The 27839-nt window shown below is 54.1% G+C and overlaps 1 protein-coding gene across 4 annotated transcripts in view; it reads right to left on the reverse strand.

The window, feature by feature from the left end:
• tnr (tenascin R (restrictin, janusin)) overlaps nt 1–27839 on the reverse strand; it is a 1257678-nt gene that overhangs the window by 586907 nt on the left and 642932 nt on the right. For all 4 annotated transcript variants that reach the window (XM_085982119.1, XM_085982118.1, XM_085982121.1 and 1 more), the window contains exon 13: nt 13777–13920. In XM_085982119.1, the coding sequence (XP_085838245.1) occupies nt 13777–13920 (144 nt within the window). The remainder of the gene's footprint in view (nt 1–13776; nt 13921–27839) is intronic.

A 27839-nucleotide genomic window follows, 5' to 3' on the forward strand; every position in this document is an offset into this window, starting at 1 on the left:
AACTGACCGCTCACTGACAGGAAACTGGAAACTGAGCGCTCACTAACAGGAAACTGGACATTGACCCCTTCACTAACAGAAGACAGGACACTGACCGCTCACTAACAGGAGACTGGACACTGACCGTTCACTAACAGGAAACTGGACACTGACTGCTCACTCAGAGGAGACTGGAGACTGACCGCTCACTAACAGGAGACTGGGCACTGCCCGCTCACTAACAGGAGACTGGACACTGACTCGGTGGAGGGACCGGGTGCTAGGGTTTGAATGATCAGCCATGATCTCGTTGAATGGCGGAGCAGGCTCGAAGGGCAGAATGGCCTACTCCTGCTCCTATCTTCTATGTTTCTATGAGATTGGACACTGACCGCTCACTCAGAGTAGACTGGACACTGACTGCTCACTAGCAGGAGACTGGACAGGAACCGATCACAAACAGGAGACTGGACACTGACCGCTCACTAACCGGAGACTGGACAGGAACCGATCACAAACAGGAGACTGAACACTGACCGCTCACTAACAAGAGACTGGACAGGGACCGATCACAAACAGGTGACTGGGCACTGACTGCTCACTAACAAGATACTGACCGCTCATGAACAGGAGACTGGAAACTGACCGCTCACTAACAGGAAACTGGACACTGACCGCTCACTAACAGCAGCCTGGACACTGACCACTCACTAACAGGAGACTGGACACTGACCGTTCACTAACAGGAAACTGGACACTGACTGCTCACTCAGAGGAGACTGGAGACTGACCGCTCACTAACAGGAGACTGGACACTGACCGCTCACTAACAGGAGACTGGACACTGACTGCTCACAAACAGGAGACTGGACACTGACAGCTCACTCAGAGGAGACTGGAGACTGACCGCTCACAAACAGGAGACTGGACACTGACCGCTCACTCAGAGGAGACTGGACACTGACAGCTCACTCAGAGGAGACTGGACACTGACCGCTCAAAAACAGGAGACTGGACACTGACCGCTCACTCAGAGGAGACTGGAGACTGACCGCTCACTAACAGGAGTCTGGACACTGACCGCTCACTAACAGGAGACTGGACACTGACTGCTCACAAACAGGAGACTGGACACTGACAGCTCACTCAGAGGAGACTGCAGACTGACCACTCACAAACAGGAGACTGGACACTGACCGCTCACTCAGAGGAGACTGGACACTGACAGCTCACTCAGAGGAGACTGGACACTGACCGCTCACTAACAGGAGAGTGGACACTGACCACTCACAAACAGGAGACTGGACACTGACCGCTCACAAACAGGGGACTGGACACTGACCGCTCACTCAGAGGAGACTGGACACTGACAGCTCACTCAGAGGAAACTCGGCACTGACCGCTCACTAACAGGAGACTGGACACTGACCACTCAATTCAATTCAATTCAAATTGCTTTATTGGCATGACAAGATACATCTTATGTTGCCAAAGCACAGAAATACATGTTTGACTGACCATATAAACACCCATCTAGACATACAGTGTACAGACAAGTATATCCATGTATATATAGATATACACACATATAACATGCATATAATCTTTTCTTAGATTTAATGTGTCACTGGTTGTCCCTCTGCTTATGGCAAGCTGTATCATAGTTTGCCGCTATAGTTACACATTTTCTCTGTTCCCCCAAAAGATATGGGAGATTTGGAGGTCATTCACATTTTTGAATTCAGGGCATACTTTTGTGAATTTTGGGTAGAAATTCTCCCTCATGTCCTGATAGTTTCCGTAAGTTGTGAGGAAGTGAATCTCTGTCTCCACCACTCCCTGACTGCAGTGAGAGCATATCCTGTCCTCTCTTGGCATTTTTCGATGGCCAGGCTATGTTCACTAAGTCTGTACATTGTCAAGGTTTTTCTCAGTTTGCTATCCTTTACCATGGGCATGTATTCAGCCATGGTGTATTGTCTGTTTAGGGCCAAATAGCAATCGAGTTTGTTTTGTGTTATTGTCATTTCTGTCCAATAGGTCAAATATTTTTCCTTTTGTTTAGTGATAATTGTGTTGGGTTGAATTATCTGTGCTAGGGTGTCACTGTCCTGGGGCTGGTTATTATTATTAGTGTTGGTAGTTACTTCACTGAGTCCCAGGACTAGTTGACTGAGGGGACTCTTCTCTATGATCATCTCTTGGCATTTCAAGGCATTGTAATGATAGCAGTGGGGTTTGCTCATTTTTAGGTGTTTCCAAAATTTGATGGCTCGTTTTTGGATATTAATTAGTAGTGGATATTGGCCTAGTTCTGCCCTGCATGCATTGTTTATGGTTTTCCTCTGAGTCTGGAGGATGCTTTTACAGAATTCTGCATGCAGGATTTCAATTGGATGTTTGTCCCATTTTGCGAATTCTTGTTGTGTTAGCAGACCCCACACCTCACTGCCATAGAGTGCAATTGGTTCAATTAATGATTTAAAAATTTTGAGCCGAATGACAATTGGAATTTCTATTTGGATTGACTTCTTAATGGCATAGAAAGCCCTTCTTGCTTTCTCTTTCAGTTCATTCACAGCCAAATGAAAGTTTCCCGTAGAACTGATTTTTAGGCCTAGGTATGTGTAATTTGTAGTTTGTTCGATTTTAGTTGCTCCTAGTGTGAAGTTTATTCTGGGTCCCTGATGTCTGGATCTTTGCTGGAACACCAGAACTTTGGTTTTTTTGGGGTTTATTGTCAGGGCCCAGGTCTGACAGAACGACTCTAGCAGATCCAGGTTCCGCTGTAGATCCTCCTCAGTTGGTGAGAGCAGAACCAGGTCATCTGCATAGAGGAGGAATTTAACCTTGGAATCATATAGGGCGAGGCCAAGTGCTGTAGATTGTTCAAGTAGTTTTGCCAATTCATTTATGTAGATATTAAAGAGTGTCAGTGAGATAGACGAGCCCTGCGCCACTCCACGCCCCTGTGAGAAATATTTTGTTTGTTGGTCTCCAATTTTAACTGCACATTTATTGTTTGTATACATTGATTTAATTACATCATATGTTTTTCCCCCTACTCCACTTTCAATAAGTTTCAAGAATAGACCGTCATGCCAAATAGAATCGAAAGCCTTCTGGAAATCTATAAAGCTGGCAAAAATTTTGCTTTTGTTTTGGTGAACATGTTTGTCAATTAGGGTGTGTAGGGTGAAAATATGGTCCGATGTTCTATAATTTGGTAAGAATCCTATTTGGCTTTTACTCAAGACATCGTGCTCCTCAAGGAAATGTTTATGTCTTGGTTTATGATACTACAGAATATCTTCCCCTGGTTACTGTTCACACAGATGCCTCGATAGTTATTTGGGTCAACTTTGTCTCCACTTTTGTATATGGGCGTTATGAGTCCTTTGTTCCAGATATCAGGGAAGTAACCGACGCTCAGAGCCAAGTTGAAGAGTTTTAGGATAGCCAATTTCATTTTATCGTCAGTGTGTTTAATCACTAACAGGTGACTGGAGACTGACCGCTTACTAACAGGAGACTGGGCACTGACCGCTCACTAACGGGAAACTGGACACTGACTGCTCACTAACAGGAGACTGGATAATGACCGCTCACTAACAGGAGACTGGACACTGACCACTCACTAACAGGAGACTAGACACTGACTGCTCACCAACAGGAGACTGGACCCTAACCACTCACTAACAGGAGACTGGACACTGACTGCTCACAAACAGGAGACTAGACACTGACCGCTCACTATCAGGAGACTGGACACTGACCGCTCACAAACAGGGGACTGGACACTGACCGCTCACTAACAGGAGACTGGAAACTGGCTGCTCACAAACAGGAGACTGGACACTGACAGCTTGCTCAGAGGAGACTGGAGTCTGACCGCTCACTAACAGGAGACCGGACACTGACCGCTAACAAACAGGAGACTGGACACTGACCGCTCACAAACAGGAGACTGGACACTGACCGCTCACAAACAGGAGACTGGACACTGACCCCCTCACAAGAGACTGGACACTGACTGCTCACTAACAGGAGACTGGACACAGACAGCTCACAAACAGGAGACTGGACACTGACCGCTAACAAACAGGAGACTGGACACTGACCACTCACAAACAGGAGACTGGACACTGACCACTCACAAACAGGAGACTGGACACTGACCGTTCACTAACAGGTGACTGGGAACTGACCGCTCACTCAGAGGAGACTGGACACTGACCGCTCACAAACAGGAGACCAGACACTGACCGATCACTAACAGGAGACTGGACACTGACCGCTCACTAACGGGAAACTGGACAGTGACCGCTCACTAACAGGAGACTGGACACTGACCGCTCACTAACAGGAGACTGGAAACTGACTGCTCACAAACAGGAGACTGGACACTGACTGCTCACGAACAGGTGACTGGACACTGACTGCTCACAAACAGGAGACTGGACACTGACCGCTCACAAACAGGGGACTGGACACTGACTGCTCACTAACAGGAGTCTAGACGCTGACCGCTCACTAACAGGAGACTGGACCCTGACCGCTCACTAACAGGAGACTGGACACTGACAGCTCACTCAGAGGTGACTGGACACTGACCGCTCACAAACAGGAGTCTGGGCACTGACCGCTCACTAACAGGAGACTGGACACTGACCGCTCACAAACAGGAGACTGGACACTGACCGCTCACTAACAGGAGTCTGGACAGGAACCAATCACATACAGGAGACTGGGCACTGACCGCTCACTAACAGGAGACTGGACACTGACCGCTCACTAACAGGAGGCTGGACCCTGACCGCTCGCTAACAGGAGACTGGACACTGACCGCTCACTAACAGGAGGCTGGACCCTGACCGCTCGCTAACAGGAGACTGGACACTGACCGCTCACTACCAGTAGACTGGACACTGACCGCTCACTAACAAGAGACTGACCGCTCACTAACGGGAAACTGGGCAGTGACCGCTCGCTAACAGGAGACTGGGCACTGACCGCTCACTAACAGGACTGGACACTGATTGCTCACTAACAGGAGACTGGACCTTGACTGATCACTAACAGGACTGGGCATTGACCGCTCACTAACAGGAGACTGGACACTGACCGCTCACTAACAGGAGACAGGACACTGACTGCTCACTCAGAGGAGACTGGACTCCATCCACTCACTAACAGGAAGCTGGGCACAGAACACTCACAAACAGGAGACTGGACACTGACCGCTCACTAACAGAAGACTGGACAGGGACCGATCACAAGCAGGTGACTTGGCACTGACCGCTCACTAACAGGAGACTGGACACTGACCACTTACTAACAGGAGACTGGACACTGACCGCTCACTAACAGGAGACAGGACACTGACCACTCACTAACAGGAGACTGGACACTGACCACTCACTAACAGGAGACTGGACAGTGACTGCTCACAAGCAGGAGACTGGATACTGAGCACTCACTAACAGGAGGCTGGACACTGACCGCTCACTAACAGAAGACTGGACACTGACCGCTCACTAACAGGAAACTGGACACTGACCGCTCACTCAAAGGAGACTGGACACTGACCGCTCACCAACAGGAGTCTGGGCGCTGACCGCTCACTAACAGGAGACTGGACACTGACCACTCACTAACAGGAGATGGGACACTGACTGCTCACTAACAGGACACTGATCGCTCACTAACAGGACACTGGACATTGTCCACTCACTACCAGTCATCTGGACACTGACCGCTCACTAACAGGAGACTGGACCCTGACCGCTCACTAACAGGCATCTGGACACTGACCGCGCAAAAACAGGAAACTGGTCACTGACCACTCACTAACAGGAGACTGGACACTGACCGCTCACAAACAGGAGACTGGACACTGACCACTCACAAACAGGAGACTGGACCCTGACCACTCACTAACAGGAGACTGGAAACTGACGGCTCACTAACAGGAAACTGGAAACTGACCGCTCACTAACAGGAAACTGGACACTGACCGCTCACTAACAGGAAAGTGGACATTGACCCCCTCACTAACAGGAGCCTGGGCACTGACTGCTCACTAACAGGAGACTGGACACTGTCCACTCACTAACAGGACACTGGGCACTGTCCACTCACTAACAGGACACTGGGCACTGACCGCTCACAACAGGAGACGGCAAACTGACCGCTCACTAACAGGAAACTGGAAACTGAGCGCTCACTAACAGGAAACTGGACATTGACCCCCTCACTAACAGAAGACTGGACACTGACCGCTCACAAACAGGAGACTGGACACGGACTGCTCACTAACAGGAGACTGGACACTGACCGCTCACTAACAGGAGACTGGACACTGACCGCTCACTAACAGGAGACTGGACACTGACCGTTCACTAACAGGAAACTGGACACTGACTGCTCACTCAGAGGAGACTGGAGACTGACCGCTCACTAACAGGAGACTGGGCACTGCCCGCTCACTAACAGGAGACTGGACACTGACTCGGTGGAGGGACCGGGTGCTAGGGTTTGAATGATCAGCCATGATCTCGTTGAATGGCGGAGCAGGCTCGAAGGGCCGAATGGCCTACTCCTGCTCCTATCTTCTATGTTTCTATGTTTCTATGAGATTGGACACTGACCGCTCACTCAGAGTAGACTGGACACTGACTGCTCACTAGCAGGAGACTGGACAGGAACCGATCACAAACAGAAGACTGGACACTGACCGCTCACTAACCGGAGACTGGACAGGAACCGATCACAAACAGGAGACTGGACACTGACCGCTCACTAACAAGAGACTACACAGGGACCGATCACAAACAGGTGACTGGGCACTGACTGCTCACTAACAAGATACTGACCGCTCATGAACAGGAGAATGGAAACTGACCACTCACTAACAGGAAACTGGACACTGACCGCTCACTAACAGCAGCCTGGACACTGACCACTCACTAACAGGAGACTGGACACTGACCGTTCACTAACAGGAAACTGGACACTGACTGCTCACTCAGAGGAGACTGGAGACTGACCGCTCACAAACAGGAGACTGGACACTGATCGCTCACTAACAGGAGACTGGACACTGACTGCTCACAAACAGGAGACTGGACACTGACAGCTCACTCAGAGGAGACTGGAGACTGACCGCTCACAAACAGGAGACTGGACACTGACCGCTCACTCAGAGGAGACTGGAGACTGACCGCTCACAAACAGGAGACTGGACACTGACCGCTCACTCAGAGGAGACTGGACACTGACAGCTCACTCAGAGGAGACTGCACACTGACCGCTCACAAACAGGAGACTGGACACTGACCGCTCACTCAGAGGAGACAGGACACTGACAGCTCACTCAGAGGAGACTGGACACTGACCGTCCACTAACAGGTGACTGGACACTGACCCATCATTAACAGGAGACTGGACACTGACGGCTCACTAACAGGAAACTGGGCACTGACCGCTCACTAACTGGAGACTGGACACTATCCGCTCACAAACAGGAGACTGGACACTGACCACTCACTCAGAGGAGACTGGACACTGACCGCTCACTAACAGGAGACTGGACACTGACAGCTCAATCAGAGGAGACTGGACACTGACCGCTCACTAACAGGAGACTGGACAATGACAGCTCACTCAGAGGAGACTGGACACTGACCGCTCACTAACAGGAGACTGGACACTGACCACTCATAAACAGGAAACTGGACACTGACCGCTCACAAACAGGAGACTGGACACTGACCGCTCACAAACAGGGGACTGGACACTAACCGCTCACTCAGAGGAGACTGGACACTGACAGCTCACTCAGAGGAAACTCGGCACTGACCGCTCACTAACAGGAGACTGGACACTGACCACTCAATTCAATTCAATTCAAATTGCTTTATTGGCATGACAAGATACATCTTATGTTGCCAAAGCACAGAAATACATGTATGATTGACCATATAAACACCCATCTAGACATACAGTGTATAGACAAGTATATCCATGTATATATAGATATACACACATATAACATGCATATAATCTTTTCTTAGATTTAATGTGTCACTGGTTGTCCCTCTGCTTATGGCAAGCTGTATCATAGTTTGCCGCTATAGTTACACATTTTCTCTGTTCCCCCAATAGATATGGGAGATTTGGAGGTCATTCAAATTTTTGAATTCAGGGCATACTTTTGTGAATTTTGTGTAGAAATTCTCCCTCATGTCCTGATAGTTTCCGTAAGTTGTGAGGAAGTGAATCTCTGTCTCCACCACTCCCTGACTGCAGTGAGAGCATATCCTGTCCTCTCTTGGCAGCCAGGTCTGCCTGTGTCTGCCTTTTTCGATGGCCAGGCTATGTTCACTAAGTTTGTACATTGTCAAGGTTTTTCTCAGTTTGCTATCCTTTACCATGGGCAGGTATTCAGCCATGGTGTGTTGTCTGTTTAGGGCCAAATAGCAATCGAGTTTGTTTTGTGTTATTGTCATTTCTGTCCAATAGGTCAAATATTTTTCCTTTTGTTTAGTGATAATTGTGTTGGGTTGAATTATCTGTGCTAGGGTGTCACTGTCCTGGGGCTGGTTATTATTATTAGTGTTGATAGTTACTTCACTGAGTCCCAGGACTAGTTGACTGAGGGGACTCTTCTCTATGATCATCTCTTGGCATTTCAAGGCATTGTAATGATAGCAGTGGGGTTTGCTCATTTTTAGGTGTTTCCAAAATTTGATGGCTCATTTTTGGATATTAATTAGTAGTGGATAGTGGCCTAGTTCTGCCCTGCATGCATTGTTTGTGGTTTTCCTCTGAGTCCGGAGGATACTTTTACAGAATTCTGCATGCAGGATTTCAATTGGATGTTTGTCCCATTTTGCGAATTCTTGTTGTGTTAGCGGACCCCACACCTCACTGCCATAGAGTGCAATTGGTTCAATTAATGATTTAAAAATTTTGAGCCGAATGACAATTGGAATTTCTATTTGGATTGACTTCTTAATGGCATAGAAAGCCCTTCTTGCTTTCTCTTTCAGTTCATTCACAGCCAAATGAAAGTTTCCCGTAGAACTGATTTTTAGGCCTAGGTATGTGTAATTTGTAGTTTGTTCGATTTTAGTTGCTCCTAGTGTGAAGTTTATTCTGGGTCCCTGATGTCTGGATCTTTGCTGGAACACCAGAACTTTGGGTTTTTTGGGGTTTATTGTCAGGGCCCAGGTCTGACAGAACGACCCTAGCAGATCCAGGTTCCGCTGTAGATCCTCCTCAGTTGGTGAGAGCAGAACCAGGTCATCTGCATAGAGGAGGAATTTCACCTTGGAATCATATAGGGCGAGGCCAAGTGCTGTAGATTGTTCAAGTAGTTTTGCCAATTCATTTATGTAGATATTAAAGAGTGTCAGTGAGATAGACGAGCCCTGCGCCACTCCACGCCCCTGTGAGAAATATTTTGTTTGTTGGCCTCCAATTTTAACTGCACATTTATTGTTTGTATACATTGATTTAATTACATCATATGTTTTTCCCCCTACCCCACTTTCAATAAGTTTCAAGAATAGACCGTCGTGCCAAATAGAATCAAAAGCCTTCTGGAAATCTACAAAGCTGGCAAAAATTTTGCTTTTGTTTTGGTGAACATGTTTGTCAATTAGGGTGTGTAGGGTGAAAATATGGTCCGATGTTCTATAATTTGGTAAGAATCCTATTTGGCTTTTACTCAAGACACCGTGCTCCTCAAGGAAATGTTTATGTCTTTGGTTTATGATACTACAGAATATCTTCCCCTGGTTACTGTTCACACAGATGCCTCGATAGTTATTTGGGTCAACTTTGTCTCCACTTTTGTATATGGGCGTTATGAGTCCTTTGTTCCAGATATCAGGGAAGTAGCCGACGCTCAGAGCCAAGTTGAAGAGTTTTAGGATAGCCAATTTAATTTTATCGTCAGTGTGTTTAATCACTAACAGGTGACTGGAGACTGACCGCTTACTAACAGGAGACTGGGCACTGACCGCTCACTAACGGGAAACTGGACACTGACTGCTCACTAACAGGAGACTGGATAATGACCGCTCACTAACAGGAGACTGGACACTGACCACTCACTAACAGGAGACTGGACACTGACTGCTCACAAACAGGAGACTGGACACTGACCACTCACTATCAGGAGACTGGACACTGACCGCTCACAAACAGGGGACTGGACACTGACCGCTCACTAACAGGAGACTGGAAACTGGCTGCTCACAAACAGGAGACTGGACCCTAACCACTCACTTACAGGAGACTGGACACTGACTGCTCACAAACAGGAGACTGGACACTGACCACTCACTATCAGGAGACTGGACACTGACCGCTCACAAACAGGGGACTGGACACTGACCGCTCACTAACAGGAGACTGGAAACTGGCTGCTCACAAACAGGAGACTGGACACTGACAGCTTGCTCAGAGGAGACTGGAGCCTGACCGCTCACTAACAGGAGACTGGACACTGACCGCTAACAAACAGGAGACTGGACACTGACCGGTCACAAACAGGAGACTGGACACTGACCACTCACAAACAGGAGACTGGACACTGACCCCCTCACAGGAGACTGGACACTGACTGCTCACTAACAGGAGACTGGACACTGACAGCTCACAAACAGGAGACTGGACACTGACCGCTAACAAACAGGAGACTGGACACTGACCGCTCACAAACAGGAGACTGGACACTGACCACTCACAAACAGGAGACTGGACACTGACCGTTCACTAACACGTGACTGGGAACTGACCGCTCACTCAGAGGAGACTGGACATTGACCGCTCAGAAACAGGAGACTGGACACTGATCGATCACTAACAGGAGACTGGACACTGACCGCTCACTAACGGGAAACTGGACACTGACCGCTCACTAACAGGAGACCGGACACTGACCGCTCACTAACGGGAGACTGGACACTGACTGCTCACAAACAGGAGACTGGACACTGACTGCTCACGAACAGGTGACTGGACACTGACTGCTCACAAACAGGAGACTGGACACTGACCGCTCACAAACAGTGGACTGGACACTGACTGCTCACTAACAGGAGTCTAGACGCTGACCGCTCACTAACAGGAGACTGGACCCTGACCGCTCACTAACAGGAGACTGGACACTGACAGCTCACTCAGAGGTGACTGGACACTGACCGCTCACAAACAGGAGTCTGGGCACTGACCGCTCACTAACAGGAGACTGGACACTGACCGCTCACAAACAGGAGACTGGACACTGACCGCTCACTAACAGGAGACTGGACAGGAACCAATCACAAACAGGAGACTGGGCACTGACCGCTCACTAACAGGAGACTGGACACTGACCACTCACTAACAGGAGGCTGGACCCTGACCGCTCACGAACAGGAGACTGGACACTGACCGCTCACTACCAGGAGACTGGACACTGACGGCTCACTAACAAGAGACTGACCGCTCACTAACAGCAAACTGGACATTGACCACTCACTCACAGGAAACTGGACACTGAGCCCCTCACTAACGGGAAACTGAGCAGTGACCGCTCGCTAACAGGAGACTGGGCACTGACTGCTCACTAACAGGACTGGACACTGATTGCTCACTAACAGGAGACTGGACCTTGACTGATCACTAACAGGACTGGGCACTGACCGCTCACTTACAGGAGACTGGACACTGACAGCTCACTCAGAGGAGACTGGACACTGACTGCTCACAAACAGGAGATTGTACACTGACCCTCTCACTAACAGGAGACTGGACACTGACCATTCAATAACAGGACTGGACACTGACCGCTCACAAACAGGAGACTGGACAATGACCGCTCACCAACAGGAGACTGGATACTGACCTCTCACTAACAGGACACTGGGCACTGACTGCTCACTAACAGGAGACTGGACACTGACAGTTCAATCAGAGGAGACTGGACACTGACCGCTCACTAACAGGAGTCTGGATATTGCCCGCTCACAAACAGGAGACTGGACACTGACCCCCTCACTAACAGGAGACTGGACACTGACTGCTCACTAACAGGAGACTGGGCACTGATAGCTCACAAACAGGAGATTGGACACTGACCGCTAACGAACAGGAGACTGGACACTGACCGCTAACGAACAGGAGACTGGACACTGACCGCTCACAAACAGGTGACAGGACACTGACCGCTCACAAACAGGAGACTGGACACTGACTGTTCACTAACAGGAGACTGGACACTTACTGCTCACTAACAGGAGACTGGACACTGACCACTCACAAACAGGAGACTGGACAGTGTCCGCTCACAAACAGGAGACTGGACACTGACCGCTCACTAACAGGAGACTGGACACTGACCACTCACAAACAGGAGACTGGACAGGAACCGATCACAAACAGGAGACTGGACACTGACTGCTCACTAACAGGAGACTGGACACTGACCGCTCACTAACAGGAGACTGGACACTGACTGCTCACAAACAGGAGACTGGACACTGACAGCTCACTCAGAGGAGACTGGAGTCTGACCGCTCACTAACAGGAGACTGGACACTGACCACTAACAAACAGGAGACTGGACACTGACCGCTCACAAACAGGATACTGGACACTGACCGCTCACAAACAGGAGACTGGACACTGACCCCCTCACTAACAGGAGACTGGACACTGACTGCTCACTAACAGGAGACTGGACACTGACAGCTCACTCAGAGGAGACTGGACAGGAACCGATCACAAACAGGAGACTGGACACTGACCGCTCACTAACAGGAGACTGGACACTGACCGCTCACTAACAGGATACTGGACACTGACTGCTCACAAACAGGAGACTGGACACTGACCGCTCATTTTCAGGAGACTGGACTCTGACCGCTCACAAACAGGAGACTGGACACTGACCGCTCACTAACAGGAGTCTGGACAATGACTGCTCACAAACAGGAGACTGGACACTGACAGCTCACTCAGAGGAGACTGGAGTCTGACCGCTCACTAACAGGAGACTGGACATTGACCGCTCACCAACAGGAGACTGGACACTGACCGCTCACTAACGGGAAACTGGACACTGACCGCTCACTAACAGGAGACTGGACACTGACTGCTCACAAACTGGAGACTGGACACTGACTGCTCACTAACAGGAGACTGGACACCGACTGCTCACAAACAGGAGACTGCACAATGACCGCTCACAAACAGGAGACTGGACCCTGACCGCTCACTAACAGGAGACTGGACACTGACAGCTCACTCAGAGGAGACTGGACACTGACCGCTCACTAACAGGAGACTGGACCCTGACCGCTCGCTAACAGGAGACTGGACACTAACCGGTCACTAACAGGAGACTGGACACTGACCGCTCACGAACAGTAGACTGGACACTGACCGCTCACTAACAGGAAACTGGACACTGTCGGCTCACTAACAGGAAACTGGACAATGACCACTGACTAACAGGACACTGGGCACTGACTGCTCACTAGCCATCTGGTGTTCAATCAGCGCTCTCAGCAATACTGACAGTGGAACAGCTTTATATCTGGCCGCAGGGATGAGCTCCTTGTCCAACAGCAGTGACCAACCTTGATCTCACTTGTCATGGAGCCAGAGTTAGGTTAGAGATACGAACCTCACTTTAACAAACCCAATATTGGAACAGCACAGCAGAGACAGGTGGAAGCAACATCACTCAGTGAGCTGACTGAAGCCGGAACCTGGGTCTGTTCCTAGCGCTGGGTAACTGACCTGTCTGCATGGTGTTTGAGATGAGCTGACTCTCAGCCAGGCCATGCACTGTATTCAGGTTCACCTCGTACTCTGTTGCGGGCTGCAGGTCCATCAGGGTGTATTCAGTCAAGTATGATTCAATGGTCACGCTCTCCACTCTACCTGAAATCCAGATATACAAAGAGGGGCACTGATCAATCAAAGGGGATCAACATGCAAAATTACAGCATCATACCCTGCACACACAAACCCCTCGCCCTGCACACACAAACCCCTCGCCCTGCACACACAAACCCCTCGCCCTGCACACACAAACCCCTCGCCCTGCACACAAACCCCTCACCCTGCACACACAGACCCCTCACCCTGCACACACAAACCCCTCGCCCTGCACACACAAACCCCTCGCCCTGCACACAAACCCCTCACCCTGCACACACAAACCCCTCACCCTGCACACACAAACCCCTCACCCTGCACACACAAACACCTCACCCTGCAAACAAACACCTCGTCCTGCACACAAACCACTCGCGCTGCACACACAAACCCCTCAACCTGCACACACAAACCCCTCACCCTGCACACACAAACCCCTCACCCTGTACACATAAACCCTTCACCCTGCACACAAACCCATCGCCTGCGCACACAAACCCCTCACTCTGCACACAAACCCTTCACCCTGCACACGCAAACCCCTCACCCTGCACACACAAATCCCTCACCCAGCACACACAAACCCCTCACCCTGCACACACAAACCCCTCACCCTGCACACACAAACCCCTCATCCTGCACACAAACCCCTCACCCTGCACACAAATTCCTCACCCTGCACACACAAACCCCTCACCCTGCACACGCAAACCTCTCACCCTGCACACAAACCCCTCACCCTGCACACACAAACCCCTCACCCTGCACACACAAACCCCTCACCCTGCACACACAAACCCCTCACCCTGCACACAAACCCCTCACCCTGCACACACAAACCCCTCACCCTGCACACAAACTCCTCACCCTGCACACACAAACCTCTCACCCTGCACACGCAAACCTCTCACCCTGCACACAAACCCCTCACCCTGCACACACAAACCCCTCACCCTGCACACAAACTCCTCACCCTGCACACACAAACCCCTCACCCTGCACACGCAAACCTCTCACCCTGCACACAAACCCCTCACCCTGCACACACAAACCCCTCACCCTGCACACACAAACCTCTCACCCTGCACACACAAACCCCTCACCCTGCACACAAACCCCTCACCCTGCACACACAAACCCCTCACCCTGCACACACAAACCCCTCACCCTGCACACACAAACCCCTCACCCTGCACACACAAACCCCTCACCCTGCACACAAACCCCTCGCCCTGCACACACAAACCCCTCACCCTGCACACAAACCCCTTGCCCTGCACACACAAACCCCTCACCCTGCACACAAACCCCTCGCCCTGCACACACAAACCCCTCACCCTGCACACAAACCCCACACCCTGCACACACAAACCCCTCACCCTGCACACAAACCCATCACCCTGCACACAAACCCCTCGCCCTATGCACACAAACCCCTCACCCTGCACACACAAACCCCTCACCCTGCACACACAAACCCCTCACCCTGCACACACAAACCCCTCACCCTGCACACACAAACCCCTCACCCTGCACACACAAATCCCTCACCCAGCACACACAAACCCCTCACCCTGCACACACAAATCCCTCACCCAGCACACACAAACCCCTCACCCTGCACACACAAACGCCTCACCCTGCACACAAACCCCTCACTCTGCACACACAAACCCCTCACCCTGCACACAAACCCCTCGCCGTGCACACACATACTTCTCACCCTGCACACAAACCCCTCGCCCTGCGCACACAAACCCCTCACCCTGCACACACAAATCCCTCACCCTGCACACCAAGCCCCTCACCCTGCGCACAAACCCCTCACCCTGCACACACAAACCCCTCACTCTGCACACACAAACCCCTCACCCTGCACACACAAACCCCTCACCCTGCACACACAAAACCCTTACCATGCACACAAACCCCTCGCCCTGCACACACAAACCCCTCACCCTGCACACACAAACCCCTCACCCTGCACACACAAAGCCCTCACCCTGCACACACAAACCCCTCACCCTGCACACACAAAACCCTTACCATGCACACAAACCCCTCGCCCTGCACACAGAAACACCTCACCCTGCACGCACAAACCCCTCACCCTGCACACACAAAACCCTTACCATGCACACAAACCCCTCGCCCTGCACACAGAAACACCTCACCCTGCACACACAAACCCCTCACCCTGCACACAATCCCCACACCCTGCACACACAAACCCTCACCCTGCACACACAAAACCCTTACCATGCACACAAACCCCTCGCCCTGCACACAGAAACACCTCACCCTGCACACACAAACCCCTCACCCTGCACACACAAACCCAACACCCTGCACACAAACCCCTCACCCTGCACACACAAACCCCTCACCCTGCACACAAACCCCACACCCTGCACACACAAACCCTCACCCTGCACACAAACCCCACACCCTGCACACACAAACCCATCACCCTGCACACAAACCCCTCACCCTGCACACACAAACCCATCACCCTGCACACACAAACCCCTCACCCTGCACACACAAACCCAACACCCTGCACACAAACCCCTCACCCTGCACACACAAACCCCTCACCCTGCACACAAACCCCACACCCTGCACACACAAACCCTCACCCTGCACACAAACCCCACACCCTGCACACACAAACCCATCACCCTGCACACACAAACCCCTCACCCTGCACGCAAACCTCTCACCCTGCACACAAACCCCACACCCTGCACACACAAACCCTCACCCTGCACACAAACCCCACACCCTGCACACACAAACCCATCACCCTGCACACAAACCCCTCACCCTGCACACACAAACCCATCACCCTGCACACAAACCCATCACCCTGCACACAAACCCCTCACCCTGCGCACACAAACCGCTCACACTGCGCACACAAACCCCTCACACTGCACACACAAACCCCTCACCCTGCACACAAACCCCACACCCTGCACACACAAACCCTCACCCTGCACACAAACCCCTCACCCTGCACACAAACCCCTCACTCTGCACACACAAACCCATCACCCTGCACACAAACCCCTCACCCTGCACACACAAACCCCTCACACTGCACACACAAACCCCTCACCCTGCACACAAACCCCACACCCTGCACACACAAACCCTCACCCTGCACACAAACCCCTCGCCCTGCGCACACAAACCCCTCCCCCTGCACACAAACCCCTCACCCTGCACACAAACCCATCACCCTGCACACAAACCCCTCACCCTGCGCACACAAACCGCTCACACTGCGCACACAAACCCCTCACACTGCACACACAAACCCCTCACCCTGCACACAAACCCCACACCCTGCACACACAAACCCTCACCCTGCACACAAACCCCTCACCCTGCACACAAACCCCTCACTCTGCACACACAAACCCATCACCCTGCACACAAACCCCTCACCCTGCACACACAAACCCCTCACACTGCACACACAAACCCCTCACCCTGCACACAAACCCCACACCCTGCACACACAAACCCTCACCCTGCACACAAACCCCTCGCCCTGCGCACACAAACCCCTCCCCCTGCACACAAACCCCTCACCCTGCACACAAACCCCTCACCCTGCACACAATCCCCTCACCCTGCACACACAAACCCCTCACCCTGCACACAAACCCCTCACCCTGCACACAATCCCCTCACCCTGCACACACCAACCCCTCACCCTGCGCACAAACCCCTCACGCTGCACACAAACCCCTCACCCTGCACACAAACCCCTCACACTGCACACAAACCGCTCTCCCTGCACACACAAACCCCTCACCCTGCACACAATCCCCTCACCCTGCACACACAAACCCCTCACCCTGCACACAATCCCCTCACCCTGCACACACAAACCCCTCACCCTGCACACAAACCCCTCACCCTGCACACAATCCCCTCACCCTGCACACACCAACCCCTCACCCTGCGCACAAACCCCTCACCCTGCACACAAACCCCTCACCCTGCACACAAACACCTCACCCTGCACACAAACTCCTCACCCTGCACACACAAACACCTCACCCTGCACACACAAACCCCTCACCCTGCACACACAAACCCCTAAACCTGCACACGCAAAAAACCCTCACCCTGCACAAAAACCCCTCACCCTACACACACAAACCCCTCACCCTACACACGCAAACCCCTCACCCTGCACACAAACACCTCACCCTGCACACAAACTCCTCACCCTGCACACACAAACACCTCACCCTGCATACACAAACCCCTCACCCTGCACACACAAACCCCTCACCCTGCACACACAAACCCCTCACCCTGCACATGCAAACCTCTCACCCTGCACACAAACTCCTCACCCTGCACACACAAACACCTCACCATGCACACACAAACCCCTCACCCTGCACACACAAACCCCTCACCCTGCACACACAAACCCCTCACCCTGCACATGCAAACCTCTCACCCTGCACACAAACCCCTCGCCCTGCGCACACAAACCCCTCACCCTGCACACAAACCCCTCACCCTGCACACAAACCCCTCACCCTGCACACAAACCCCTCACCCTGCACACAACAACCCCTCACCCTGCGCACAAACCCCTCACCCTGCACACAAACCCCTCACCCTGCACACACAAACCCCTCACCCTGCACACAAACCCCTCACCCTGCACACAAACCCCTCACCCTGCACACACAAACCCCTCACCCTGCACACAAACCCATCACCCTGCACACGAACCCCTCGCCCTATGCACACAAACCCATCACCTGCACACACAAACCCCTCACCCTGCACACACAAACCCCTCACCCTGCGCACAAACCCCTCACCCGGCACACACAAACACCTCACCCTGCACACAAACCCATCACCCTGCACACGAACCCCTCGCCCTATGCACACAAACCCATCACCCTGCACACACAAAGCCCTCACCCTGCACACACAAACCCCTCACCCTGCGCACAAACCCCTCACCCGGCACACACAAACCCCACACCCTGCACACACAAACCCCTCACCCTGCACACAAACCCATCACCCTGCACACAAACCCCTCGCCCTATGCACACAAACCCCTCACCCTGCACACACAAACCCCTCACCCTGCACACACAAACCCCTCACCCTGCACACACAAACCCCTCACCCTGCACACACAAACCCCTCACCCTGCACACACAAATCCCTCACCCAGCACACACAAACCCCTCACCCTGCACACACAAATCCCTCACCCAGCACACACAAACCCCTCACCCTGCACACACAAACGCCTCACCCTGCACACAAACCCCTCACTCTGCACACACAAACCCCTCACCCTGCACACAAACCCCTCGCCGTGCACACACATACTTCTCACCCTGCACACAAACCCCTCGCCCTGCGCACACAAACCCCTCACCCTGCACACACAAATCCCTCACCCTGCACACCAAGCCCCTCACCCTGCGCACAAACCCCTCACCCTGCACACACAAACCCCTCACTCTGCACACACAAACCCCTCACCCTGCACACACAAACCCCTCACCCTGCACACACAAAACCCTTACCATGCACACAAACCCCTCGCCCTGCACACACAAACCCCTCACCCTGCACACACAAACCCCTCACCCTGCACACACAAACCCCTCACCCTGCACACACAAACCCCTCACCCTGCACACACAAAACCCTTACCATGCACACAAACCCCTCGCCCTGCACACAGAAACACCTCACCCTGCACGCACAAACCCCTCACCCTGCACACACAAAACCCTTACCATGCACACAAACCCCTCGCCCTGCACACAGAAACACCTCACCCTGCACACACAAACCCCTCACCCTGCACACACAAACCCAACACCCTGCACACAAACCCCTCACCCTGCACACACAAACCCCTCACCTTGCACACAATCCCCACACCCTGCACACACAAACCCTCACCCTGCACACACAAAACCCTTACCATGCACACAAACCCCTCGCCCTGCACAGAAACACCTCACCCTGCACACACAAACCCCTCACCCTGCACACACAAACCCAACACCCTGCACACAAACCCCTCACCCTGCACACACAAACCCCTCACCCTGCACACAAACCCCACACCCTGCACACACAAACCCTCACCCTGCACACAAACCCCACACCCTGCACACACAAACCCATCACCCTGCACACAAACCCCTCACCCTGCACACACAAACCCATCACCCTGCACACACAAACCCCTCACCCTGCACACACAAACCCAACACCCTGCACACAAACCCCTCACCCTGCACACACAAACCCCTCACCCTGCACACAAACCTCACACCCTGCACACACAAACCCTCACCCTGCACACAAACCCCACACCCTGCACACACAAACCCCTCACCCTGCACGCAAACCTCTCACCCTGCACACAAACCCCACACCCTGCACACACAAACCCTCACCCTGCACACAAACCCCACACCCTGCACACACAAACCCATCACCCTGCACACAAACCCCTCACCCTGCACACACAAACCCATCACCCTGCACACAAACCCATCACCCTGCACACAAACCCCTCACCCTGCGCACACAAACCCCTCACACTGCGCACACAAACCCCTCACACTGCACACACAAACCCCTCACCCTGCACACAAACCCCACACCCTGCACACACAAACCCTCACCCTGCACACAAACCCCTCACCCTGCACACAAACCCCTCACTCTGCACACACAAACCCATCACCCTGCACACAAACCCCTCACCCTGCACACACAAACCCCTCACACTGCACACACAAACCCCTCACCCTGCACACAAACCCCACACCCTGCACACACAAACCCTCACCCTGCACACAAACCCCTCGCCCTGCGCACACAAACCCCTCCCCCTGCACACAAACCCCTCACCCTGCACACAAACCCCTCACCCTGCACACAATCCCCTCACCCTGCACACACAAACCCCTCACCCTGCACACAAACCCCTCACCCTGCACACAATCCCCTCACCCTGCACACACCAACCCCTCACCCTGCGCACAAACCCCTCACGCTGCACACAAACCCCTCACCCTGCACACAAACCCCTCACACTGCACACAAACCGCTCACCCTGCACACACAAACCCCTCACCCTGCACACAATCCCCTCACCCTGCACACACAAACCCCTCACCCTGCACACAATCTCCTCACCCTGCACACACAAACCCCTCACCCTGCACACAAACCCCTCACCCTGCACACAATCCCCTCACCCTGCACACACCAACCCCTCACCCTGCGCACAAACCCCTCACCCTGCACACAAACCCCTCACCCTGCACACAAACACCTCACCCTGCACACAAACTCCTCACCCTGCACACACAAACACCTCACCCTGCACACACAAACCCCTCACCCTGCACACACAAACCCCTCACCCTGCACACACAAACCCCTCACCCTGCACATGCAAACCTCTCACCCTGCACACAAACTCCTCACCCTGCACACACAAACACCTCACCATGCACACACAAACCCCTCACCCTGCACACACAAACCCCTCACCCTGCACACACAAACCCCTCACCCTGCACATGCAAACCTCTCACCCTGCACACAAACCCCTCGCCCTGCGCACACAAACCCCTCACCCTGCACACAAACCCCTCACCCTGCACACAAACCCCTCACCCTGCACACAACAACCCCTCACCCTGCGCACAAACCCCTCACCCTGCACACAAACCCCTCACCCTGCACACACAAACCCCTCACCCTGCACACAAACCCCTCACCCTGCACACACAAACCCCTCACCCTGCACACACAAACCCCTCACCCTGCACACAAACCCATCACCCTGCACACGAACCCCTCGCCCTATGCACACAAACCCATCACCCTGCACACACAAACCCCTCACCCTGCACACACAAACCCCTCACCCTGCGCACAAACCCCTCACCCGGCACACACAAACCCCTCACCCTGCACACAAACCCATCACCCTGCACACGAACCCCTCGCCCTATGCACACAAACCCATCACCCTGCACACACAAAGCCCTCACCCTGCACACACAAACCCCTCACCCTGCGCACAAACCCCTCACCCGGCACACACAAACCCCTCACCCTGCGCACAAACCCCTCACCCGGCACACACAAACCCCTCACCCTGCGCACAAACCACTCGCCCGGCACACACAAACCCCTCACCCTGCACACACAAACCCCTCACTCTGCACACACAAACCCCTCACCCTGCACACACAAACCCCTCACCCTGCGCACAAACCCCTCACCCTGCACACACAAAACCCTTACCATGCACACAAACCCCTCGCCCTGCACACACGAACCCCTCACCCTGCACACACAAACCCCTCACCCTGCACACACAAACCCCTCACCCTGCACACACAAACCCCTCACCCTGCACACACAAAACCCTTACCATGCACACAAACCCCTCGCCCTGCACACACAAACCCCTAAACCTGCACACGCAAAAAACCCTCACCCTGCACAAAAACCCCTCACCCTACACACAAACCCCTCACCCTACACACGCAAATCCCTCACCCTGCACACAAACACCTCACCCTGCACACAAACTCCTCACCCTGTACACACAAACACCTCACCCTGCACACACAAACCCCTCACCCTGCACACACAAACCCCTCACCCTGCACACACAAACCCCTCACCCTGCACATGCAAACCTCTCACCCTGCACACAAACCCCTCGCCCTGCGCACACAAACCCCTCACCCTGCACACAAACCCCTCACCCTGCACACAACAACCCCTCACCCTGCGCACAAACCCCTCACCCTGCACACAAACCCCTCACCCTGCACACACAAACCCCTCACCCTGCACACAAACCCCTCACCCTGCACACACAAACCCCTCGCCCTGCGCACACAAACCCCTCACCCTGCACGCAAACCTCTCACCCTGCACACAAACCCCTCACCCTGCACACACAAACACCTCACCCTGCACACACAAACCCCTCACCCTGCACACACAAACCCCTAAACCTGCACACGCAAAAAACCCTCACCCTGCACAAAAACCCCTCACCCTACACACACAAACCCCTCACCCTACACACTCAAACCCCTCACCCTGCACACAAACACCTCACCCTGCACACAAACTCCTCACCCTGCACACACAAACACCTCACCCTGCACACACAAACCCCTCACCCTGCACACACAAACCCCTCACCCTGCACACACAAACCCCTCACCCTGCACATGCAAACCTCTCACCCTGCACACAAACTCCTCACCCTGCACACACAAACACCTCACCATGCACACACAAACCCCTCACCCTGCACACACAAACCCCTCACCCTGCACACACAAACCCCTCACCCTGCACATGCAAACCTCTCACCCTGCACACAAACCCCTCGCCCTGCGCACACAAACCCCTCACCCTGCACACAAACCCCTCACCCTGCACACAAACCCCTCACCCTGCACACAAACCCCTCACCCTGCACACAACAACCCCTCACCCTGCGCACAAACCCCTCACCCTGCACACAAACCCCTCACCCTGCACACACAAACCCCTCACCCTGCACACAAACCCCTCACCCTGCACACACAAACCCCTCACCCTGCACACACAAACCCCTCACCCTGCACACAAACCCATCACCCTGCACACGAACCCCTCGCCCTATGCACACAAACCCATCACCCTGCACACACAAACCCCTCACCCTGCACACACAAACCCCTCACCCTGCGCACAAACCCCTCACCCGGCACACACAAACCCCTCACCCTGCACACAAACCCATCACCCTGCACACGAACCCCTCGCCCTATGCACACAAACCCATCACCCTGCACACACAAAGCCCTCACCCTGCACACACAAACCCCTCACCCTGCGCACAAACCCCTCACCCGGCACACACAAACCCCTCACCCTGCGCACAAACCCCTCACCCGGCACACACAAACCCCTCACCCTGCACACACAAACCCCTCACTCTGCACACACAAACCCCTCACCCTGCACACACAAACCCCTCACCCTGCGCACAAACCCCTCACCCTGCACACACAAAACCCTTACCATGCACACAAACCCCTCGCCCTGCACACACGAACCCCTCACCCTGCACACACAAACCCCTCACCCTGCACACACAAACCCCTCACCCTGCACACACAAACCCCTCACCCTGCACACACAAACCCCTCACCCTGCACACACAAAACCCTTACCATGCACACAAACCCCTCGCCCTGCACACACAAACCCCTAAACCTGCACACGCAAAAAACCCTCACCCTGCACAAAAACCCCTCACCCTACACACAAACCCCTCACCCTACACACGCAAATCCCTCACCCTGCACACAAACACCTCACCCTGCACACAAACTCCTCACCCTGCACACACAAACACCTCACCCTGCACACACAAACCCCTCACCCTGCACACACAAACCCCTCACCCTGCACACACAAACCCCTCACCCTGCACATGCAAACCTCTCACCCTGCACACAAACCCCTCGCCCTGCGCACACAAACCCCTCACCCTGCACACAAACCCCTCACCCTGCACACAACAACCCCTCACCCTGCGCACAAACCCCTCACCCTGCACACAAACCCCTCACCCAGCACACACAAACCCCTCACCCTGCACACAAACCCCTCACCCTGCACACACAAACCCCTCGCCCTGCGCACACAAACCCCTCACCCTGCACGCAAACCTCTCACCCTGCACACAAACCCCTCACCCTGCACACACAAACACCTCACCCTGCACACACAAACCCCTCACCCTGCACACACAAACCCCTAAACCTGCACACGCAAAAAACCCTCACCCTGCACAAAAACCCCTCACCCTACACACACAAACCCCTCACCCTACACACGCAAACCCCTCACCCTGCACACAAACACCTCACCCTGCACACAAACTCCTCACCCTGCACACACAAACACCTCACCCTGCACACACAAACCCCTCACCCTGCACACACAAACCCCTCACCCTGCACACACAAACCCCTCACCCTGCACATGCAAACCTCTCACCCTGCACACAAACTCCTCACCCTGCACACACAAACACCTCACCATGCACACACAAACCCCTCACCCTGCACACACAACACCCTCACCCTGCACACACAAACCCCTCACCCTGCACATGCAAACCTCTCACCCTGCACACAAACCCCTCGCCCTGCGCACACAAACCCCTCACCCTGCACACAAACCCCTCACCCTGCACACAAACCCCTCACCCTGCACACAAACCCCTCACCCTGCACACAACAACCCCTCACCCTGCGCACAAACCCCTCACCCTGCACACAAACCCCTCACCCTGCACACACAAACCCCTCACCCTGCACACAAACCCCTCACCCTGCACACACAAACCCCTCACCCTGCACACACAAACCCCTCACCCTGCACACAAACCCATCACCCTGCACACGAACCCCTCGCCCTATGCACACAAACCCATCACCCTGCACACACAAACCCCTCACCCTGCACACACAAACCCCTCACCCTGCGCACAAACCCCTCACCCGGCACACACAAACCCCTCACCCTGCACACAAACCCATCACCCTGCACACGAACCCCTCGCCCTATGCACACAAACCCATCACCCTGCACACACAAAGCCCTCACCCTGCACACACAAACCCCTCACCCTGCGCACAAACCCCTCACCCGGCACACACAAACCCCTCACCCTGCGCACAAACCCCTCACCCGGCACACACAAACCCCTCACCCTGCGCACAAACCACTCGCCCGGCACACACAAACCCCTCACCCTGCACACACAAACCCCTCACTCTGCACACACAAACCCCTCACCCTGCACACACAAACCCCTCACCCTGCGCACAAACCCCTCACCCTGCACACACAAAACCCTTACCATGCACACAAACCCCTCGCCCTGCACACACGAACCCCTCACCCTGCACACACAAACCCCTCACCCTGCACACACAAACCCCTCACCCTGCACACACAAACCCCTCACCCTGCACACACAAAACCCTTACCATGCACACAAACCCCTCGCCCTGCACACACAAACCCCTAAACCTGCACACGCAAAAAACCCTCACCCTGCACAAAAACCCCTCACCCTACACACAAACCCCTCACCCTACACACGCAAATCCCTCACCCTGCACACAAACACCTCACCCTGCACACAAACTCCTCACCCTGCACACACAAACACCTCACCCTGCACACACAAATCCCTCACCCTGCACACACAAACCCCTCACCCTGCACACACAAACCCCTCACCCTGCACATGCAAACCTCTCACCCTGCACACAAACCCCTCGCCCTGCGCACACAAACCCCTCACCCTGCACACAAACCCCTCACCCTGCACACAACAACCCCTCACCCTGCGCACAAACCCCTCACCCTGCACACAAACCCCTCACCCTGCACACACAAACCCCTCACCCTGCACACAAACCCCTCACCCTGCACACACAAACCCCTCGCCCTGCGCACACAAACCCCTCACCCTGCACGCAAACCTCTCACCCTGCACACAAACCCCTCACCCTGCACACACAAACCCCTCACCCTGCACACACAAAGCCCTCACCCTGCACACACAAACCCCTCACCCTGCACACACAAACCCCTCGCCCTGCACACGCAAACCTCTCACCCTGCACACAAACCCCTCACCCTGCACACACAAACCCCTCACCCTGCACACACAAAGCCCTCACCCTGCACACACAAACCCCTCACCCTGCACACACAAACCCCTCGCCCTGCACACGCAAACCTCTCACCCTGCACACAAACCCCTCACCCTGCACACACAAACCCCTCACCCTGCACACACAAACCCCTCACCCTGCACACACAAACCCCTCACTCTGCACACACAAACCCCTCACCCTGCACACACAAACCCCTCACCCTGCGCACAAACCCCTCACCCGGCACACACAAACCCCTCACCCTGCGCACAAACCCCTCGCCCGGCACACACAAACCCCTCACCCTGCACACACAAACCCCTCACTCTGCACACACAAACCCCTCACCCTGCACACACAAACCCCTCACCCTGCACACACAAACCCCTCACCCTGCGCACAAACCCCTCACCCGGCACACACAAACCCCTCACCCTGCGCACAAACCCCTCGCCCGGCACACACAAACCCCTCACCCTGCACACAAACCCCTCACCCTGCACACACAAACCCCTCACCCTGCACACACAAACCCCTCACCCTGCACACACAAACCCCTCACCCTGCACACACAAACCCCTCACCCTGCGCACAAACCCCTCACCCGGCACACACAAACCCCTCACCCTGCGCACAAACCCCTCGCCCGGCACACACAAACCCCTCACCCTGCACACACAAACCCCTCACTCTGCACACACAAACCCCTCACCCTGCACGCAAACCTCTCACCCTGCACACAAACCCCTCACCCTGCACACACAAACCCCTCACCCTGCACACACAAACCCCTCACCCTGCACACAAACACCTCACCCTGCACACACAAAGCCCTTACCCTGCACACACAAACCCCTCACCCTGCGCACAAACCCCTCACCCTGCACACACAAACCCATCACCCTGCACACGAACCCCTCACCCTGCACACACAAACCCCTCACCCTGCACACAAACACCTCACCCTGCACACACAAACCCCTCACCCTGCACACACAAACCCCTCACCTTGCACACAAACCCCTCACCCTGCACACACAAACCCCTCACCCTGCACACAGAAACCCCTCACCTTGCACACAAACCCCTCGCCCTGCGCACACAAACCCCTCACCCTGCACACAAACC

This window comes from Somniosus microcephalus, chromosome 3 (assembly GCF_052327205.1).
Source record: "Somniosus microcephalus isolate GS21.2 chromosome 3, FLI_Smic_1.0, whole genome shotgun sequence".
Classification (NCBI taxonomy): Eukaryota; Metazoa; Chordata; class Chondrichthyes; order Squaliformes; family Somniosidae; genus Somniosus; species Somniosus microcephalus.